This window comes from Oryzias latipes, chromosome 3 (assembly GCF_053564925.1).
Source record: "Oryzias latipes strain Hd-rR chromosome 3, Olatipes_Hd-rR_3.1".
Lineage (NCBI taxonomy): Eukaryota > Metazoa > Chordata > Actinopteri > Beloniformes > Adrianichthyidae > Oryzias > Oryzias latipes.
In genome coordinates, this window is record NC_136239.1 from 1,087,615 (window position 1) to 1,108,020 (window position 20,406).

At 45.4% G+C, this 20,406-nt stretch overlaps 1 protein-coding gene across 3 annotated transcripts in view; it reads right to left on the bottom strand.

The window, feature by feature from the left end:
- otog (otogelin) overlaps positions 1-20,406 on the bottom strand; it is a 104,092-nt gene that overhangs the window by 11,734 nt on the left and 71,952 nt on the right. For all 3 annotated transcript variants that reach the window (XM_023951366.2, XM_078944111.1, XM_023951367.2), the window contains exons 36-51: positions 16,695-19,066; positions 16,417-16,594; positions 16,190-16,341; positions 13,651-13,740; positions 13,389-13,566; positions 9,877-10,097; positions 9,606-9,744; positions 9,139-9,327; positions 8,522-8,731; positions 8,321-8,425; positions 7,664-7,768; positions 7,476-7,577; positions 5,260-5,358; positions 5,130-5,170; positions 4,962-5,037; positions 3,724-3,902 (exon numbers count right to left, since the gene is read on the bottom strand). In XM_023951366.2, coding sequence (XP_023807134.2) covers positions 3,724-3,902; positions 4,962-5,037; positions 5,130-5,170; positions 5,260-5,358; positions 7,476-7,577; positions 7,664-7,768; positions 8,321-8,425; positions 8,522-8,731; positions 9,139-9,327; positions 9,606-9,744; positions 9,877-10,097; positions 13,389-13,566; positions 13,651-13,740; positions 16,190-16,341; positions 16,417-16,594; positions 16,695-19,066 — 4,436 coding nt within the window. The remainder of the gene's footprint in view (positions 1-3,723; positions 3,903-4,961; positions 5,038-5,129; positions 5,171-5,259; positions 5,359-7,475; positions 7,578-7,663; positions 7,769-8,320; positions 8,426-8,521; positions 8,732-9,138; positions 9,328-9,605; positions 9,745-9,876; positions 10,098-13,388; positions 13,567-13,650; positions 13,741-16,189; positions 16,342-16,416; positions 16,595-16,694; positions 19,067-20,406) is intronic.

The following is a 20,406-nucleotide window of genomic DNA, read 5'->3' on the forward strand; positions in this document are numbered from 1 at the left end:
AATAATCAACCCAACCTCTGGCCCACCATCCAACTTTGACAGTAAAACCTGTGAGGGGGTTTGCAGTCCACTTCACCACTAAGATAGATGACATTAGATCATCTATCCTACAGGGAAGGAATCAACGACCCTGTGTTGACCTTTCTACTGCTTGTCCTCCTATCAGTGAGAAAACGCTCGACAGTTTTGTCTTGATTGATGCTGCAGCACTCGGAGAAGTGATGTCCCAAATGAAAACAAAAACGTGTTCTCTTGATCCCATCCCCACCTCACTTTTTAAGTCAGTTTTCACATCGTGTGAGGAGGAATTACTAAATATCTTGAACTGCTCTCTTCAGACTGGAGTCTTCCCTGCAACCCTAAAGACAGCTATAGTGAGGCCCAGTCTGAAGAAGAGTGGTTTAGATATATCCGATCTAAACAACTACCGGCCGGTATCCAAGCTGTCATTTTTAAGTAAAATTTTAGAAAAGCTTGTTTTTACTCAACTGAATGATTTTATTAATGAAAATAACATTTTAGAAAAGTTTCAGTCTGGTTTTAGATCTCATCACTCAACAGAGATGGCACTTGTCAGGGTCTTAAATGATCTCAGGTCCAATGCTGACATGAAGAAAGTATCTGTACTAGTTTTACTGGACCTGAGTGCAGCCTTTGACACAGTTGACCACTCAATCCCTTTAAACAGACTTCATGACATGGTTGGAATTACCGGGACAGCTTTTAGTTGGTTTAAATCCTACCTTTCAAACAGAGATTTTATTGTTAATTTAAATGATTTCTCATCTGAAAGGCACAAACTGACTTGTGGGGTGCCTCAAGGCTCCATCCTGGGTCCCACACTTTTTAATCTTTACATGCTTCCGCTTGGTGATGTCATCAGGAGACACGGCATTGACTTTCATAGCTATGCCGATGACACACAACTATATGTAGCTGTGTCTCCTGATGACACTGGACCCCTGGATAGCCTTTTAAACTGTATTTTAGATATTAAAATGTGGATGGGAGAGAACTTTTTGCAGCTCAATCAGGGCAAGACTGAAGTCTTGGTTATCGGTTCTGAAGCTGAGAGAGATAGGGTCCAATTTTATCAGTCAACCCACTTTATGAAAATATGTGATACAGTAAGGAACCTCTGTGTGATTTTAGATGCAGATCTTAACTTTGAAAATCACGTCAATCAAGTAACCAAGACTGCATTTTACCATCTCAGAAATATCGCCCGAGTGAGACCCTTTCTCTCTAGAGCCAGTGCTGAAATCTTAATTCATGCTTTTATTTCATCAAGATTAGATTACTGTAATGCCCTCTTTTCTGCTGTAAAGAAAACCACTCTCAATCGCGTGCAGCTAGTCCAGAACTCTGCTGCACGCCTTCTAACGAGAACCAGGAAGAGGGAGCACATTACACCGATCCTTAAATCTTTGCACTGGCTCCCTGTCAGCTTCAGGATTGATTTTAAGATTCTTTTAATAGTTTTTAAGACTGTCCATGGCCTAGGTCCTTCTTTTATATCAGATTTGCTTTTAGATTATGAACCTCCCAGAGCCCTAAGATCCTCAGGCGCGGGCCTGCTGATGGTCCCTAGAGTCAAGACAAAAAACCACGGCGAGGCCTCGTTTAGACACTGCGGACCTCGTCTGTGGAACAGCCTGCCTGAGGATGTGAGGGCCTCATCCACTGTTGAGGTTTTTAAAAAGAAACTAAAGACTCATCTATTTAACTTAGCTTTTAAATAGATCTTATATGTGGTATTTTTACTCTTATATTTTATATGCTGTTTTATCAAATATTTAGTTGTTTAATAACTTTTAGTCTTTTTATATTCTAACTTATTCTAATTTATATTTTAGACTTTTTTAGGCACTAAATCATCTTATCTTATTTTAATTAATATTTGCATATTTTACCTGTTTTTATATTTTAACTTTCTTATTTTATTACTTTTACATTTTAGACCGTTTGAGTGTTTTCTCCCCCTTGGCCGGGGTGTTAATGTTCGGGCTCGAAGAGATTCTTTCCATGCTTGCCCTCTGGCACCTTTTGTAACGACTCCCCGGGCTGCCGGGCCTGGTGCGCCCACGTTTGGTGCTCTGGGCCTGGGGGTTGGGGGTCTCTGGGGTGGGGGGTGCTGGGAATGGAGTGTGCTTGTGTTGCTTGGATGCTGACACCCCGGCCAACAGGAGGACAGGGCGGACGGCGCCTTCTGGGTTCTCTTTTCTTAAGCTCTGTTATTTCTCTTTTACTTGTGCTTGTTTTTGTGTGTTTTATTTTGAGGGGCTTATATATACTTGTTTTTATTGTATTCTTGTTTGTTTTTTTATGGAAAGCACCTTGAGCTGTCTGTTTGACATGAAAGGTGCTTTATAAATAAAATTAATTTGAATTTGAATTTGTATCGACAGCATGCCTTTGAGACAAAAACATTTAGGGTGCACAAGGGCCTCCATGTGTATTGGGACCCATTAACATTGCTAAGCTATAGTCATGTGACCCTCCACAGCTCACCAGCTGAGTGACGTGTGTACACAACAAAAGCTTGTTGGGAAGTCGAAATGTAAGTTGGCTTGTTGTGAGAAAAATTCAAGGCAAGAGGAAAATTTTAAGATCTGCTTACTAAATGCATTGCAGGTGTAAAAGACAGAATATTTTTTCCTAATAGTGTTGATGCCTAAGGCTGTGAAACATCATGTAAAGTTTTGTAGTGATGTGTACAGGTATGTACCTTTACAATTTAGTACTATTGTGTGTTGTGTACTGGTTTGTACTGTTGGAGAAATATATGTATTTTTGTGTACTGGCAAATGGTGTATACTTGTATAGCCCTTTTCTACCTTCCTTGAACCTGTAACCACCAGAGGCAATGTCAGTGTCTTGCCCAAGAACACGTCAACACATAGGCGGGCATGGCGGGAATCGAAGCTGTAATCTTCCGATCACAGGTCGACCGCCTTACCTCTACACCACGCCCGCCCCATAATGTAGTTTGGTAGATGCACTGACTTGTATTCTTTTTCTGAGTTGTAGACTGGTGAGTACTGTAGACTACGAGTACTCTAATTTGTACTAATGTACTCTTGTGAATTGGTATTCTGTGGTACACTATTGTGGAGTGGTATATCCTGAGAGGAACTGGTATTTTTCCTGTGTGTACTATAGTAGACTGGAGGGAAATTAGATTGCTGTGCACTGGTGTGTACTGATATGCATTCTTGTAGACTGCTTTGTAATAGTCTGCTCTAATGTGTACTAGTGCTCTGTTGTGCACTCGTGTGTAGTGGTCTGAATTTTTGTGAACTGGTCTGTACTGTAGTGGAATGATGTACAGTTGTGTACTGGCATGTGTTATTGTCTACTGGTGCAGGGGTACTGTATTGTAGTTTACTGTGTGTTCTAATGCACTAGTGTATTGCAGTTTACACTGGTATGTACTGCTGTTGACTAGAATGTAGTGTGGTGCACTGTTGTGTACTATATGGGCAATGGCATGTACTGTTGTGCATTAGTGGGTTTTATCATTCGGTTGTGCACGTTTGTATACTGGTGTACTGTTGTGGAGCATGGTACTGGTTTGTGCAATTTTAGACTTCTATTTACTGTAGTGCACTCGTGTGTTCTGGTGAACTGTTGTTTACTGGGATGTAATATTTTAGACTGGTGTATTGCAGTGTACTGTTGTGTACTGCTGTGTATTGGGGTACAATTGTGTGCTGGTCTTACTGCTTGGCAGTGGGCGGAGCAGTTGACACTGGATGTCTGGAGCAGGTAGAAGCCGCTGGCCGGGTCACGGGCGTGGCTGCACTGCCTGGTGATGCACAGACCCCCGTCTCTGTGCTCCAGCAGAGTCTGGCCTGGCTGCAGAACACTGCGATCACCAAACACGCAGACTTCCTCGCGCACTGCACACACACAAACAGCACATTTTACCCCCTAAAACCCAGGTGAGGCATCTCAGACTAGGGCTGGTCCTCAAGGATGAGCTAACTACCCAGTGATTTAAGTGGACATCAAGAAGTGGAGCTTCTCTCTTTCAGAGAAGTTGAAGCATAACATGTAGAGAATTTAGAATGTAAACATTAATAAATAAAAGGAAGTCTTGTTTTCTATGCGTAGTAATATGAAATACGAAAGAGGGAGCTCAGCGCCGGGGTGGCTGGTTAGCCGCTTGGCTCTGCTCAGCTTTTTGTATAATATATTGTTTTTTACCATCGACCATCGACTCTCTTCTGGTGTATAATCGCGAGGAGTTATTAAACATTAGAAGAAACTATGACTCATGCATACTCCACAACGCTGAGTCCACGTCAGACTCATTCTATCGGTCGGCAGATGTGCTCCGCGTTTCCTTATATAAAAGAAGTTATGATTAAAACTGCGTTTCAGAGAATTTTTCCATTCAATTTGCGTTGGATCAGAAAAGCGGATGCTTGAAAAAGCTCAGACTAACGAGGTAGTCACTGAAATGGTTGTGTCAAAGTCTCTCTTCTCCACTCTGCTCCTCCCCCCCTTGAGCAGAACCGGGCCCGCCTTGGTTAAGGTCCAAGCTGGCCTCTGGCTCAAAACTGTAAGGCTGGATTGATCCAATATTGCTGGTCATTATTTATGCACCGCTAATGCTAGCTTGAGGCTATAAGCCCGTGCGTGAGCGGAAGCAGAGCTCTCAGCGATGGGGAGAGGGCGGAGTTCCTTTGAGGCAACAGTCCCGCCCACAAACCGCAATTGAATTTCTATTGTGCTACTGCCACTGGGCATAAAATATGTCCTAGAAAATGTTTTATTAAATTTTGGCTAAAAATGGCACAATCATATTTAAAAGACCACTGGGAAGGATTTTACAAAAGAAAAAATATGGTTGGGTGGGAATTTAACGCTTCCTTTACAGTTCGGGTAGCTGCAGCTCCAGACTAGTCTCAGTCAGCTGGCAGCTTCCTCATTAGGAAATCCTCTGGAGAACTTACCACACCTGTATCTTTTACAGGAACACGGGTTCTGCAGGTCAAACAAAAATGCCTGGTCCAGTTGAGCAGTTTCCCCCTGCAGAGCACACGGACAAAGCGCAGAAACTTTCCACTCAGATGCAAAGTCAATGGCTGGAAATGGACTTGGTGTTCATGGTCAGGACGTACCAGGCGGCAGTTTGGGAAAGGGATCTTCTCACAGGCACATTCTGAAAACAGAGAGCATTATTTTCCTTTGAGTCCGGGTATCAGATTCTGTGTTTGAATGGTTACATGTTGGCGGCATTGAGTGTCCTACCACAAGTCTGCTTTGGACAGCAGCGGTTCGGAGTGGACATGGCCACCACCGACATCCCCAGAGGACAGCTGAGCTGAGGACACCTGTAGGGCTCACACACTGACAACACACGCACACAACAAAATGATCAGAGACAGAACTTTTTTGCCTCCGTCCTGTGACAGGAAGAAAGTCATGACAACATAGTAGCCATAGCAACCAGCTTCCTGCCCTTTGTGGTCACAGGGTTGTTGGAGCCTATTTCAGCCACTAATGTCAGAGGGCGGGGCCTCCCCTAATGCTTCACCTGTCCGTCACAGTGCAACACACACATTCGCACCTCAGGATAACCCAAGGTCACCAATTCATCTAGGCAGGATGTTTTTTTCACTGTGGGAGGAAGGCGTGGTCCCCAGGGGAAAAAAACGGCATGTTCAGGGAGGAAGGCCCCAACTGGGATTTGAACAAGGCTGATCTTGGTGTAAGGTGACAGAGCTAACCACTACACCACCAAGTGCAGTTCTTTTGACTATCATACCTCTTAATTCCAGCAAACTTTGTCCCAGAGGAAAGCGGATTTGCGCCGTCATACAAAGCCGCTAGGTTTTTCTATTTTATCACAATGACAGGTGAGGCAGAGCCTCACTTGCCTCACCTATTTTTTTTGTTTTTGTTTTTATTTTTACCCTCTCTGGTTAATGCGGGACAGCAAGCCTTCAAACTGAGAGAGAACACAAATGTGGGGAAGACATCTGGGACTTTAACTCTAGGTTTAACTTTAGAAACGTGCTGGACCTGATGTGCACGCTGGATGGGGCAGATCAGGCAGCTTGAGGGGCAGATCAGGCAGCTTGAGGGGCAGATCAGGCAGCTTGAGGGGCAGATCAGGCAGCTTGAGGGGCAGATCAGGCAGCTTGAGGGGCAGATCAGGCAGCTTGAGGGGCAGATCAGGCAGCTTGAGGGGCAGATCAGGCAGCTTGAGGGGCAGATCAGGGAGCTTGAGGGGCAGATCAGGCAGCTTGTGGGGCAGATCAGGCAGCTTGAGGGGCAGATCAGGGAGCTTGAGGGGCAGATCAGGCAGCTTGTGGGGCAGATCAGGCAGCTTGAGGGGCAGATCAGGCAGCTTGAGGGGCAGATCAGGCAGCTTGAGGGGCAGATCAGGCAGCTTGAGGGGCAGATCAGGCAGCTTGAGGGGCAGATCAGGGAGCTTGAGGGGCAGATCAGGCAGCTTGTGGGGCAGATCAGGCAGCTTGAGGGGCAGATCAGGGAGCTTGAGGGGCAGATCAGGCAGCTTGTGGGGCAGATCAGGCAGCTTGAGGGGCAGATCAGGCAGCTTGAGGGGCAGATCAGGCAGCTTGAGGGGCAGATCAGGCAGCTTGAGGGGCAGATCAGGGAGCTTGAGGGGCAGATCAGGCAGCTTGAGGGGCAGATCAGGCAGCTTGAGGGGCAGATCAGGCAGCTTGAGGGGCAGATCAGGGAGCTTGAGGGGCAGATCAGGCAGCTTGTGGGGCAGATCAGGCAGCTTGAGGGGCAGATCAGGCAGCTTGAGGGGCAGATCAGGCAGCTTGAGGGGCAGATCAGGCAGCTTGAGGGGCAGATCAGGCAGCTTGTGGGGCAGATCAGGCAGCTTGAGGGGCAGATCAGGCAGCTTGTGGGGCAGATCAGGCAGCTTGAGGGGCAGATCAGGCAGCTTGAGGGGCAGATCAGGCAGCTTGAGGGGCAGATCAGGCAGCTTGTGGGGCAGATCAGGGGGCTTGAGGGGCAGATCAGGCAGCTTGAGGGGCAGATCAGGCAGCTTGAGGGGCAGATCAGGCAGCTTGAGGGGCAGATCAGGCAGCTTGAGGGGAAGATCAGGCAGCTTGAGGGGCAGATCAGGGAGCTTGAGGGGCAGATCAGGCAGCTTGAGGGGCAGATCAGGGAGCTTGAGGGGCAGATCAGGCAGCTTGAGGGGCAGATCAGGCAGCTTGAGGGGCAGATCAGGCACCTTGAGGGGCAGATCAGGGAGCTTGAGGGGCAGATCAGGGAGCTTGAGGGGCAGATCAGGGAGCTTGAGGGGCAGATCAGGCACCTTGAGGGGCAGATCAGGGAGCTTGAGGGGCGTGTCCCGTGTTTCCCAGTCGCCCTTCACTCGTAGCCACTTAACTGGCAAAAACACCTGATCCAGGTGATTAGAAGCAGGGAGTGCAGGAAAATCTGACTAGGAGGGGGACAGCCTTTGTGAATGTGTGTGAGCTCACCACACTGGTAAACGGGGCAGCAGCGATCTGTGGTGGCGTTGTTGACAGCAATCACCTCGCCGTCCTGACAGACAGGGGCCGTGAGCAAACAGGAGGAGCACACTGCAGGAAGCAGAGAACAGAACCAACAACCGTCAAGCTGCTGGTCCTTCACCGGAGGACGGACAGAGCATTGAAGGGGAACTGACTGCAGATATGAGCCACACAGCAGCTGCCGTCCGCTCTGGTGGCAACGAGGGTCTGATCCTCTCTGCAGGTGGGGATGTTTGCCACGCAGAGTCCAGCATCACACTCTGAAACACAGGACGTGACAGCAGGTCTAGAGCTGGTTACACAGAGAAATGCGTTCAGAGTTTTGTTCAAGTGTGAGAGAAAAGCTCCAGACTGCTCAGGAGGATTTGGCTCCAGGATTTTATGCCACCTGTGGCAGTGAGTCGTAACTGAAAACTGAAAGAAGAGCTTTGACAAACATGGAGGTAAGAGCCTTTTTTAAGCTCCTCACTACGATTTGTCTACACAACATGGCTACAGTCATGATTGCACAGTATTCTTATGCTAAGATGTTGAGACTCTAAGACATTAGCATGACTGACAGGAACATGAGGGGAAATGTTTTACAGAATGTCACAGCAGAGGCGGACCACACCAGAGTCCACCCAACCATCCCTGTCCCAGCTTTACAAGCCGTGTCCTGCTCGCTTTGACCAAACAAACCGTACCCTCACGCCAACGGTTATCCACTGTGGTTTGCCTGGTGTGCCCACTCTGGCTGTCCAGTCACTTCACGCACTGCAGTAGAGTCCAAACTTCCATCACCACCATCAACAGTATCAGTAGAAACTCACCACAAACATAGTCTGGACAGCAGGAGTCCTCCCTGTGGTACGACACCAGCTTCTCCCCATATTTACAGATGGGGGGCACCTGGTCACACAGGCTCTGGTTACACACTGCAGAGTCAGATCAACATCGCATCAACACATTACAAACTGCTTCATCCAGCATTTGCTTTAAACACGTCTGACAGGAGATTCTCCTGGACTCACGGCAGACTTTATGTGGACAGCAGCTGGACTCGTGGGCCATGCTGATGATCATCTCTCCAGCCCGCTGGCACACAGGCTGAGGCAAACGGGAGCAGTCGTCCTGCACGGGCAGGATGGTGTCATTGTCGCAGCGGTACATGCAGCAGCCGTCCCGGGAGGCTTTCCAGACCTCACCATTGGCGCGGGGAACACCAGCACTGTCTGTGCAGGCTGCACACAAACACCCCCCCCCCAGTATGAGAGTGACTGAACATCTGCCCACAGAAGAACCAAGACGCTTTGGTTTCTGATGACAAGGATCCCGAAGACAGCAAAGGAAAGACAGATTTACATTTCTGTTTAAACAGATGCTTTAGCCAAAGAAACCTGAGGAAATATGAGAGCAATACGGAGTGAAGTATAGACTTAACGCTGAAACTCCACGCCCATGACGTGCAAATGATGTCCGATGTGAATAAATCATAAAAGTGATTTGAGCTGCTCACTGCAAGCCCAATCCAAAACTATCAACACCTTAACCTGTACAAACCAAGCTTATGTCTAATCCAGCTTTCAATCCAGCAGCCACTAAGTAGGAGTTCAGCGTCCACAGCTGAGCTGTTTGCAGCTGAACCTACCGCATTTCTCAGGGGGGATGCAGAGTGCAGAGTACTGTCGATGGAGGAGGGTTCCCTCAGGACAGACGCAGCCTTCAGTCAAGCCTGAGCACTGCTCTGGATCTGCATCGAAGTCGTGATTCGGGCAAGACTGAGAGGTGCATGCCGGCAGACACGCCTGGTACCGAAGTGTGGCGGCACATATGAAGGCTGAAAAACAAACCACAAACACATCAAAGAATCACATTTATACATCTGCTGTTTCCATAGGTAATCCCTTAGAAATGTATGAAGCGATTTTAATGGCGTCATAACCTGAAAAACCTCATAACTTGCTGGTTGGTAGTACAACTCCCACTGCCACTTAGCTCAGGCTGGGTAATATAATACCACAACTAGGCATAGCACAGTGAATGTGAGTCCTGCTCCCGTTTGTTAAAACCAATGTTTGCTCTAGAAAAAAGGGCAGCTGAAAAAGCTTTTCTTACGGCAGTAGTTCGGTCTCCTCCATTCAATGCAGATGTTGAACTTATGACAAGATGCCACATATGCAGCCAGAGCCACACACTGGTTATTAACGTACTCAGAGTCTCGCACCCAAACCTCACAAAAGGTGCTGGGAGGCACCTGGAACACAAAAACAATCAATCTCAAGGATGTGTGCCTTAGATCCAGATGGGCTCATGAAAAAAACGTTTTCATGGCTCCTCCATATCAGACAGTTTCACCCTAACGGAGTTCAGAGCTGGTGTCCCTTACAAAGGCGTGGCAGGCTGTAAACGTGGCGTTCTCCAGCATGGACAAGCAGGTGGAGCAGTCACTGGTGGAGCAGTTGAGGTCCCGTCGACGGCTTTGGCTGATGTAGCTGGTGGTGTTGGAGACCTGCCAGCTGTCAATGAATAGAGCTGGATCTTCACCTGCTCCCAGCACGGAACCGTTGGGAAGGGTGAGGTCATCTGTTGGGTCTCCATCGCAGACACCTGACATGTTCATACAAGTTTGATGAAACAAAAACTTTTTTAAACTTCTCACAACAGCACGTCAGTGTACGCCATATGTACTGAGTGTACAATTTAATGTTAAGCTGGGAAAACATCCTGTAGCCAATCTATACCATAATGAGCGATTGCAGTTCCAAAGTATGGTTCTTTTGGCTCATCGGGCAGGTTTGACCGATATCAAACCTGCCCTTTATTTCTAAAATCCTAGAAAGAGTTGTAGTTAAGCAGCTTTACTGCCACCTACAGGACAACAGCCACTTTGAAGACTTTCAGTCGGGGTTTAGACCTCACCACAGTACGGAAACTGCACTAGTTAGAGTCTCTAATGACTTGTTATTGGCCTCAGAAAAGGGACTACTTTCTATTCTGGTCCTGTTGGACCTCAGTGCAGCCTTTGACACTATCGACCACGGTATTTTACTCCATAGATTAGAGCAGGACATAGGGATCAGAGGATCTGCTCTCCAGTGGTTTAAATCCTATCTGTCTGATAGGTATCAGTTCGTTAATGTAAATGGCCATTCCTCTCAGTGCACTCGAGTCAACTATGGAGTCCCACAGGGCTCAGTGTTAGGACCGATCCTGTTTACGCTTTATATGCTACCCCTAGGAAACATAATCAGGAAACACAGCATTAATTTTCATTGTTATGCCGACGATACGCAGTTGTATTTATCCATGAAGCCTGACCAGAATGACCAGATAGAGAAACTGAACGCCTGCATCAGTGACATCAAGACCTGGATGACAATTAATTACCTCCTCTTGAACCCAGAAAAAACTGAGGTCATTATACTTGGTCCTAAAAACCTCAGAGATGCTCTGTCTGCTCAGATAGTCTCCCTGGATGGTATAAGTATAGCCCCCAATTCCACAGTTAGAAACCTTGGGGTTTTACTTGACCAGGATTTATCATTTAAGGCTCATATATCTCAGGCGTGTAGAACTGCCTTTTTTCACCTGCGGAATATTGCTAAGATCAGAAATATACTTTCTAAGAGTGATGCTGAAAAACTCATCCATGCATTTGTTACGTCGAGGCTGGATTACTGTAACTCCTTGTTAGCAGCGTGTGCTAAGAGTTCCTTAAGAAGTCTCCAGCTTGTTCAGAACGCAGCAGCTAGATTGTTAGCAGGAACCAGCAGAAGAGATCACATCACTCCTGTGTTAGTTTCGCTCCATTGGCTCCCAGTTGATTCTAGAATTAAGTTCAAGATCCTCCTGTTAACCTATAAGGCCTTACATGGAATGGCCCCGTCCTATATTAAGGACCTCATAGTCCCTTACCAACCAATCAGAACACTTCACTCACTAAATGCAGGACTGCTTGTGGTTCCTAGAATTGGTAAAAGTACGGTTGGAGGTAGAGCGTTTAGCCACCAAGCCCCTGTCTTATGGAATAAACTCCCAGCTCATATAAGAGAGGCCGACTCATTTTCTACATTCAAAGCTAGACTGAAAACATTCCTCTTTGGACAGGATTATTGTCAGACTGGCTAGTATTCAGAGATTATTTAACTTAATGTTAGTTTGTTTAAATTAAACTTAATAATAACTATTTCTTTTAAAAGGCTGCTAGAAGTTGAAGCTGGGGTAACTATGGTACACTGGGGTTCTGTCCTCTTTCCTTTTTTACTTCTACCCTTCCTCTCCTCTATTCTTGATCATAATTTATCATTTAGTTCTCCATGCCTCTGTTTGGTGCAGTGATTCATGTATTGTCCCTCTTTTCCTCTCCCCTCCTGGGGAGTGGGAGTGCTTCCAGACTCCAGTTGGTTCATCCGTGCTCCAGTTCCTGACCGAGTACCTCGTCTCTGCTCCTGCTCCTACACCTGGCTGTGGTTCCTGTCTCCGGCTCGACTCGCGCCTTTGACTGTCCCGATAACCACGGCTGGATGAAGCTCGTCTGCTGGACTTTTATATATGTAGTTGTAGATTTAGATAAGTTAATTCTTCTCTAAGAGTTCTGGTAAATCGCCTGTCCGTCCTGGGGGAGGATCCCTCCTTCATGTGGGCACCCCTGAGGTTTCTTCGTTTTTTCCGGAATCCGGTTTTTTTGGGAGCTTTTCCTTACCGTGAAGGGGGGTCTAAGGGCAGGGATGCCAGTATAGCTTAGTCAGTTTGTTAGTTCATTTTAGTATTTTTCTATTGAACTCTTTGTATTCGTGATCCTTTTGATTTCATGTTTTACTTCGAAGCCCATCGAGACGACTGTTGTTGTGATTTTGGGCTATACAAATAAAATTGAATTGAATTGAATTGAATCGGATACCTTTGCGCTGTGTTTAAGCCTCAAACTATGTCCCCACTGCCCTCGGCAACGCACCTTTAAGCCCCCACTTGTGTCAGGCTCTTGCATCCGTGCATAACTATGGACATTTTACCGTTTTCAGGCTCTACGTACAAAAGGTGCGTCCATTGAACCCGTGTTGAATGTTTAACAAGCTCAAACTTTGACCAATGACGTGTGGATTGTGACCCCTTTCAATTCAGAGAAGTGCCAGCCATTTGGATTGTGGTTTGTGCCCAGACAGAATTATATGACACCAGGTCTTTGATGAATCGGAACAGAGCTGAAAAGAAAAAGCCTGAAGCAAGATTCACCAGATTTGCACCGCTTTGACCTTTGGCACTACGCCTCTTCTAACTGTTGGTGGAGGACATGCGCCAGTAAACCGTACAAAAACAAAAGAAGAAGAAGCCCCTCCCTGCTTGTCTAATGTGAACACGCTCTGTGTGAACGCAGCTTAAGTCACATGCACCTGTACGGATACGGGGTTTGGGGGTTTTCCAGGCCCCTGGGGGGTCGTGGAGGGGAGCAGGGAGCGAGGTGTGTCTTACATGGCCCCACTGGGGAAGCATCTGCTGGTTTCGACAAACTAACATCTACTGGTGACTGTGGAGGTAGGAGGCCATAGGTCCCATTTTGATGTCTGTGGAATAACTCACTAAGAATTTAACCACTTTGTGATGGGGAAGAGTCTCGGATCATATGGTATGTTGCAAATTAGAGCATATAGCATGAAGGGGTTAAACTCAGACTCTTCCAATCCCAAGGCAGGCATAGTCTCATTGTGACACAGCAATATGGTATTTTATTGTTAGTCCTAATTTCAATCAAGTTAAATGTAAAGGGAATAAGCCAGACAATGAGAAGCCCTTGAGGAAGTTTCTTAACTCTAATTCTACATTTAGAAGAAGAGCTAGCAGAGGAGAAGCTGACAGCATTACGGCTTCGTGTTAAAAAGAGACAGTTCACTCTCATCTCACCACAGAGGCCCATTGTTGGAACCTTGCTGTCTGTCTCGATCACCATCATGCCGGTGCTGTGGTACCACTGTAGCTTGAGGCCAGCCGGGCTTCGGATCAGGTACATGTTTCCTGTGTCGTATATCTCAAAGCCATACTTCTTGAAACGGGCTTTAGCGTACCGCGTGTTGACGTAGAGCTAGCACATTAAAATAAACACACGTTCCCATTATAAATACATGGGTAAATTCATGTTGGAGAACAGAATTGAAGTATTTCTTACCCTTCTTTGCAGCCTGTTGATGAGCACATGGTTGGATTGGTGAGTGATGTTAAGTGACACCAGACACAGGTTGGTGAAGTTCCAGAGAAGCTTATTATTGGGAGAGAAAACAAGGCAGATGAATTTGTAAAGTGTTGGCTTTTCCAACGCAGTTTTAAGAGTCACTAGATGCTTGTTTAAATGCATAGAAGGCTTCGGTTAAGGTTAGGCTTAACTTTTTTTATTTGTTGATAAATGGTAAATACCTATATAGCATTTTACTACTCTGCTTTAGGGATGGGTGTATTAATCAGAATATTGATAGTATTGATACGAAGGTGAAGTATTGATAATAGCGTGATGAGATCGGTACTTTCATAGCAGTTTTTCTTCAATATGTACAGTAATAAGCTGGAATTTACACACAGACTTCATGCAACCGCACCATCTTTCAGTCAACCAGTGTTGCCATATTGGGCAAAAACAGACAAATTTGAGTAAATACGTGCCTAAGTTGTGGAAACTGCCCAATCTGGCAACATCGTTTGTCTGTGTAATCAGCGCACCCCCCCCCCCCCCCCCCTCTGTCGTTGCTGCTTACACACTTGCCCCTCCCCTTCCTGCTTCATTAGAGAGTGGACTCATTAAACAGCAACATCTTTGCATCAAAGGCAGTATTTTTAGAGTTTTCAATTTATGACAGAGCTGCTTTTGTTCACTTTTTACATTAGTGTCTTTGATATTTTTTACTGCCTTTATTATTTTTAAATAGTTGTTTGTGGTGCTGTTATTCTGACAACTTAATTCAATATTAGTTATAGTAATAATGGATTAGATTTATCTGTTTTTCCAGACACTTAAAATTCTTCCAATGTGTCCACCATCCATTCATACTTGAACTACTGACTAACTACTGATGTACCACAGCCGCCCTGGGGCAGACTGACAGAGGCGTGGCTGCCAGGTCAACGCCCCCTCTGACCATCACCGGGACATTCATACACATTCACACACCAGATGAGCAACACTGGAGGCAGGGGGGGTGAAGTGTCTTGCCCAAGGACACAATAACGGTTGGCTGGGGGAAGCAGGGATCGAACCGCTGACCTTTCAACCATTGGACGACCTGCTCGACCACCTGAGACACTGCTGCCATTAAATTTTTTAAATTTTGCTCTAGTTACCGTTATTTAAAATTGTTATTACTGTATTATGCTGTTATTCATATACATATATACGTATGTCCCGTTCACATTGTTAGAATTAGTCAATTAACATTTTTTTGCCAAAAGTCTCCGTCTTGTGTTTTCTCATGCATTAACATGAATAACATTAATTAACAAAAACAAAGGTGTATTGCCAAAATTATTCTATTACCAAACAGTTCAAGAAAAGTATTGGCATCGGTATTGATATCGGTGATACTCGCCTTGTAATTACTTGATGTCTGATCAATACCCAAATTCCCAGTATCGCCCACTCCTACCTTGGATTTAAGGCCCAGCGTGCTTTACAGTCACATTCCCATTCACCCACACACACACAGCTGCATCTTAAAGAGAGTGCAGGTGTGTCTTTTAATTCTCTTGAGGCTCGTTCAACCACCTTAAGGGAATATACCATTGTTGTGCGTGTGATAAGTGTCTTGTAAAGTATTTGTAAGTTACAGGCGCTTAGGACGTACTGGTGATGCTGTTGTACGGTGTCTTGACCCCAGTACCGGCTCCTTACTGACCGCCTGCAAATGCTGCACACAAGCGGTGTGCACATGATACAAAAGTGACTGTAGGACGCCTGTAGGATCACCACACAAGCTGCACCCTGTCTGATTCCTACATTTTAAATACTGGTGGTGTAACGATTATACCATGAATCGATTTATATTCCTACAATCCAACCAGATAAATCTGTCAGAGCCAAGTTGCTAATCGAATCAAACCAACCTATACCATTATAAAATTGTTTCAGAATAAAATAATTCAAATCAAATCATTGGAATTTACCATTTAGATTGAGACGTGGTAGGTTTTCTTTACTATTATATAAAAAAAACAACCAAGCGCATCACATGGGACAACACACATGTGATAGCAGCGCTGCTCAGTAACCATGTATTTATCTCTGAGTCACACTGGTTGAATTCTTGGCCAAAGATGATTAAGTTTACAGTAGGTCAGTGAATCGGATTGTTCAAAATGAACCGATATCGACAATGACTTGTATCACCAACCACACATTGTGATATGAATTGAATCTTTGCTAAAATGATTTGTTACACCCCTAATAAGATCACCACAAAGAAACCCCACGTCTTTGGATATGATCCAGTGTTTGGTAAGAAAACAGGTCAGCATTAGGTAGAACTTGATTCATGATTGGTGGGAAAACACAGCTCATCTTGTCAAAGAAACCTTGTTTTGACCAATGAAAGTTGATTTTTAGAGATAATTTCAGTTTTATGGAGCTTTCAGAAAGTAGACCTTTTCATGTTTACCAGCACAGTTAATTTTGGTTTCTCAGTAATACAACCTCTTTCTGAAATGAAGGAGGAGTCGCTCACCAGAGACTCTGAGTCAGCAGGACACTCCTGTACCATCACAGTAACAGTTTCATTGGGCAGCTGGGTAACTATGTACAGGGCCGCCTTGTAGATGGCAACACTGTTCCCATCGAATGTGATCACATTTAGATCAGGAAACATTGAGCATCGACCTGGAAAACAGTAAGCCTGGTTACATTTTGAGAATTGAAATTCTCAGAAATAACAATGTTCGTGCATGTCCTTACATGGACAGTCCCATTTAGGGCAGCATTTGTCTCCATTGACTAAAACTGCGAAACCGAGCAAGCCACAATTTGGCGGTTCAGCTGAGAAAGGGCAGCTCTGGGACTTGTTGAACAGGACAAGCTGGTTCTTGACGCAGATGTACTTGGTGCACTCATCCACAATCTCCACATATGGAGGCTGGGAGACAATAGAACAGAACAATGAAACAGTAGAAAAGAGCTAATCTAAAAGTGGATCTGATTCAGAGATCTGTGAAATCAAATTAAAGTTGACGTACAGTGCACATCCTTGAAGGTGGTACAGTTAAAGGTGTTGTATCCTCTGGTTTATAACTGGTTGCTCCTGCAGGTGCTGAAGGCACAACTATACTGGGACTAGTGACTCCAAGAGCTGCTGTTGTTTTGTCTGTGGGGTCAGATGGAGCTAAAGTCGTATTGGAACCAGAAATCTCAGAAATTAGTGTAGGTGTGAGCACTTTTGAAAGGGACACAGAAGCTTCTTTGGCTGGGGAGACTCTCCCAGATGAAGTGAGCTCACTAGTGGTTACTATGGGGGTAGAAGTAGATGAGGGGCCTGGCACATTGTTGGGATCTGAGGCAACTATAGTGGTTAGGTGAAGATCTGTTGTACTGCTATGTGTTGTTGCATTGACTACAGCTGCAGGTGACACTCTAGACGTGATAGCGGGGCTGTGACTTGGTACCACTGTTGATGGTCCAACTGTGGTTGATGTAGTGGTTTCTCCTGATGGCTTTGTTCTTGTGATAAAACTGGCAGTGGTGGGTCTGATGGTTGACCTGCCAGTTGATGTAATATTCGAGGTAACTTTTGTGGCTACAGGTACACTGGCTGTTGTCCTGGAGGTGGTTGTCTGTTTGGTGGTGTCAGGTATTGTAGTGGGTTCAGATTTTGGTGTGGACACTAGCAGAGTAATGACTGTGTCCTGGATAGTAGTTGGGCTTTTAGCTACGTCTGAGATTCTTGTTGACAGAGGATAGACAGGTGGAGGAGGAGGAGTTGTATCTTTGGTTGTGAACTGCAGTCTTCCTGTTTCAGCATGTGATACTTCTGTAATTCTTTGGGCAACTACAGGCCTGAGTGTAGTGCTGACAACAGTGGGTGGTAGTAGGGTTGTTGAAGCTGTGGTCTGGGGGCTCTTAATAGTACCAGGCATCGGTTGTGTGGTAACCAGTTTCCTGGTTGTAGTGGCTCCCCTTTCTGCAGTTGGAGTTTCTGATGTTGTAGTTTGGGTTGTTCTGCCTGTGGAAGAGGTAAGAATTGTTGTAGGTGTGACTGGAGGTTGAGGGACTGTAGTGGAGGTAACCACACTTTCTGAAGAGACCTCTGATGGTGCCTTCACAGTGGGTTTGTAGACGGTGGTAAAGGAGGTTTCTCTATGGGGAGGATGCCATGGCTTGGCAGTTTGATCAGTAGTGACAGGAGAGGTAGAGCTTTCTGTTGTTTCTGACAATGGTGTAGCGGTTGTTTCTGTAGGAGACACTGATATTGTGGTAGACTGTGTGGTGAAAAGATTTGTGGACATGTTGAAACTCTCAGGAACAACTAGGGGTCTAGAGGTCACACCACTTGTGGGTGTTTTGTCAGTCACTCGGGCAGCTCCATGCCAGAATACAGAGGAGGCAGGATATGTTGTGTGCGTAATCCTTGAAAGAGGAGATGCTGCTTTTGTGGAAACTCCAGAAATTTTAGATTCTGGGAGTTCTGTTATGGTCACTTCCCTTGTTGTTTTCAAGTTTGTAGTGATGGATGAGGCAGCCATTGAAGCAGGTTTGATGTGGGTGGAATTTGTGGGAAGTAGCTTGGGAATTGTGGTTGTGGTAAAGTTCACCAAATAGAGGTCTGTAGGTAATGTTTGCTGTGTTGTTTTATTGGTATTGAATGGTATCACTGGTGTGACTGACTGTATTTTCTCTTCTGAAGGCAATGTTGGCATGAATATAGTTTTTCTTTCTGCAAGAGGTGAAACTGATCCAGATGTTGTGGATGCTTCACTGGGTACACCAGGCAGAATGGCAGGTGGCGTTGTGGGTAGTTCCTTTACAGTTGTAGATTTGGTGCTGGTTCCTGTATCTACAGTGACATCTGTACCGGGAACAGTTGCCTTGTGTATAGAAAGCTCTGAGACTGTAGCAAGAACTGGGGTGGAAGATTTTCCCACCTGATAGGCTCCTACCGTTGTTTCTGTGATGTTGTCTTCTGTATATACTTCAGTAGAAATGCTACTCATGGTCAAACCCCCCACTGAAGTTCTGAAGGGTACTGCTGTGGTTGTAGTTGAAGTTGTAGCAGTTGTCATGGTTCTAGAGGGGGTAAATGGGCTAACTGTGGTGCTTGGTGATCTGATTGTTGTTGTATTTGATGAAGTGGCAGACAGATGTTCAGTCACGACCACACTAGAGAGTGGTTCCACCGCAGTTGGGTGTCTGATTGGAGAAAGCGGAGACTCCTTTGTACTGAAAGGTCCATAAGCTTTAGAGGTTGTGACGGTGTCAGGCTGGGAGCTGGGCTTGGTGGTATAGATGGTGGTCTTCATGGAAGAGGTGGAAGTAGATGTTCCTGGGCTGGTACGAGCAGAGAAGGCTGCAGCCGGTGGTGTCGTGGGCACATGGCCAGCTGGAATCTCAAAGCCTGAAATTTGTCCAAAAAAATGATAACGTTTAGAAAAGCACTGCACCAGAGGGGAAAATATGGTTCTTGAAGTAGCTTGTGGGTTGAAAAGAAAAGCTGAGTAGCACTACCAAGTTGACTTGATTTAGAGTTACAAGTTTATGGTTTGATTGCATTGACATTTGAATGAATTTATTGGAATACATTTTTATCTTACATATTTTTACTTATGAACTTACTTTGATAAACTTTTACTTTGATAAAGACAACTATTGATTTCAACTGAAGACACATGGAACTTTCATTGTGAAATTTCTGAATTTCTACATTCAAAACACAGAAAAACACAAAACAAAACAAGAAATTGCTGTAACCCTTGTTCTATCCTAGGCACGTTAACATTGGGAGTTGGGTCATCTAGGCCCACTAGACAGTGCTCTGAACCTTTTATCTTCAAGGATTTGTGATGGTAATGGTAAATGGTAAATGGTGTATACTTATATAGCGCTTTCTACCCTATTTCGAAGGCCCAAAGTGCTTTACAGTCACAGTCCCATTCACCCATGCACACACACATTCACACACTGATGGCGGCTCCACTGCCGAACACTGGCACCAACCTCCCACCAGAGGCAAGGTGGGGTTCAGTGTATTGCCCAAGGACACTTCGACACATGAGCGTGCAAGGCGGGAATCGAACCTGCAATATTACGATCATGGGTCGACCAGCCTACCACTGCACCACGGTCGCCCAATGCCATGGATTACATGAAATCTTTCCACCTTTATCCACCTTTGTCATGGTAGGGAGAACACCTCAATGGAAGGGGGGGGGGTCATAGGATAGCACAAGGGTTAAAAGAAAAACTTAAAATAACAGCATTATATAGGTGACTGATTTAAGTTAATCAAAGATTAAGGGCGACTGTGGTGCAGGGGTTGATGTGTCCTTGAGCAAGTCAACCCCACCTTGCCCCTGGTGGAAGGCTGGTGCCAATGTTCGGCAGCGGAGCCGCCATCAGTGTGTGTGACTGTGTGTAGTTGGGACAGTGATTGTAAGGAGTAGAAAAGTGCTATACAAGTATTTACCTCTTTGCCTTTTGTAATTGCTGCACTAAGTTGCTAACTGCTCCCGCCCTCTGTTCTAATTCTGAAATAATTGATTTTGGGAGTTTTTTTGTTGTAAAGCACAAGTTTCTAAGCATGTAAAACATAACTCAAAATTCATTTGGCATTTTACACATAGTCTTACACTACTTTGTTACAGGAAAGAGTAATATCATACTAAAGACATCCCAACACTATCAGCACCACCTCAAAGACAGAGTCAATGGAGGAAAGCAAAATGTTCTTCTAATAAT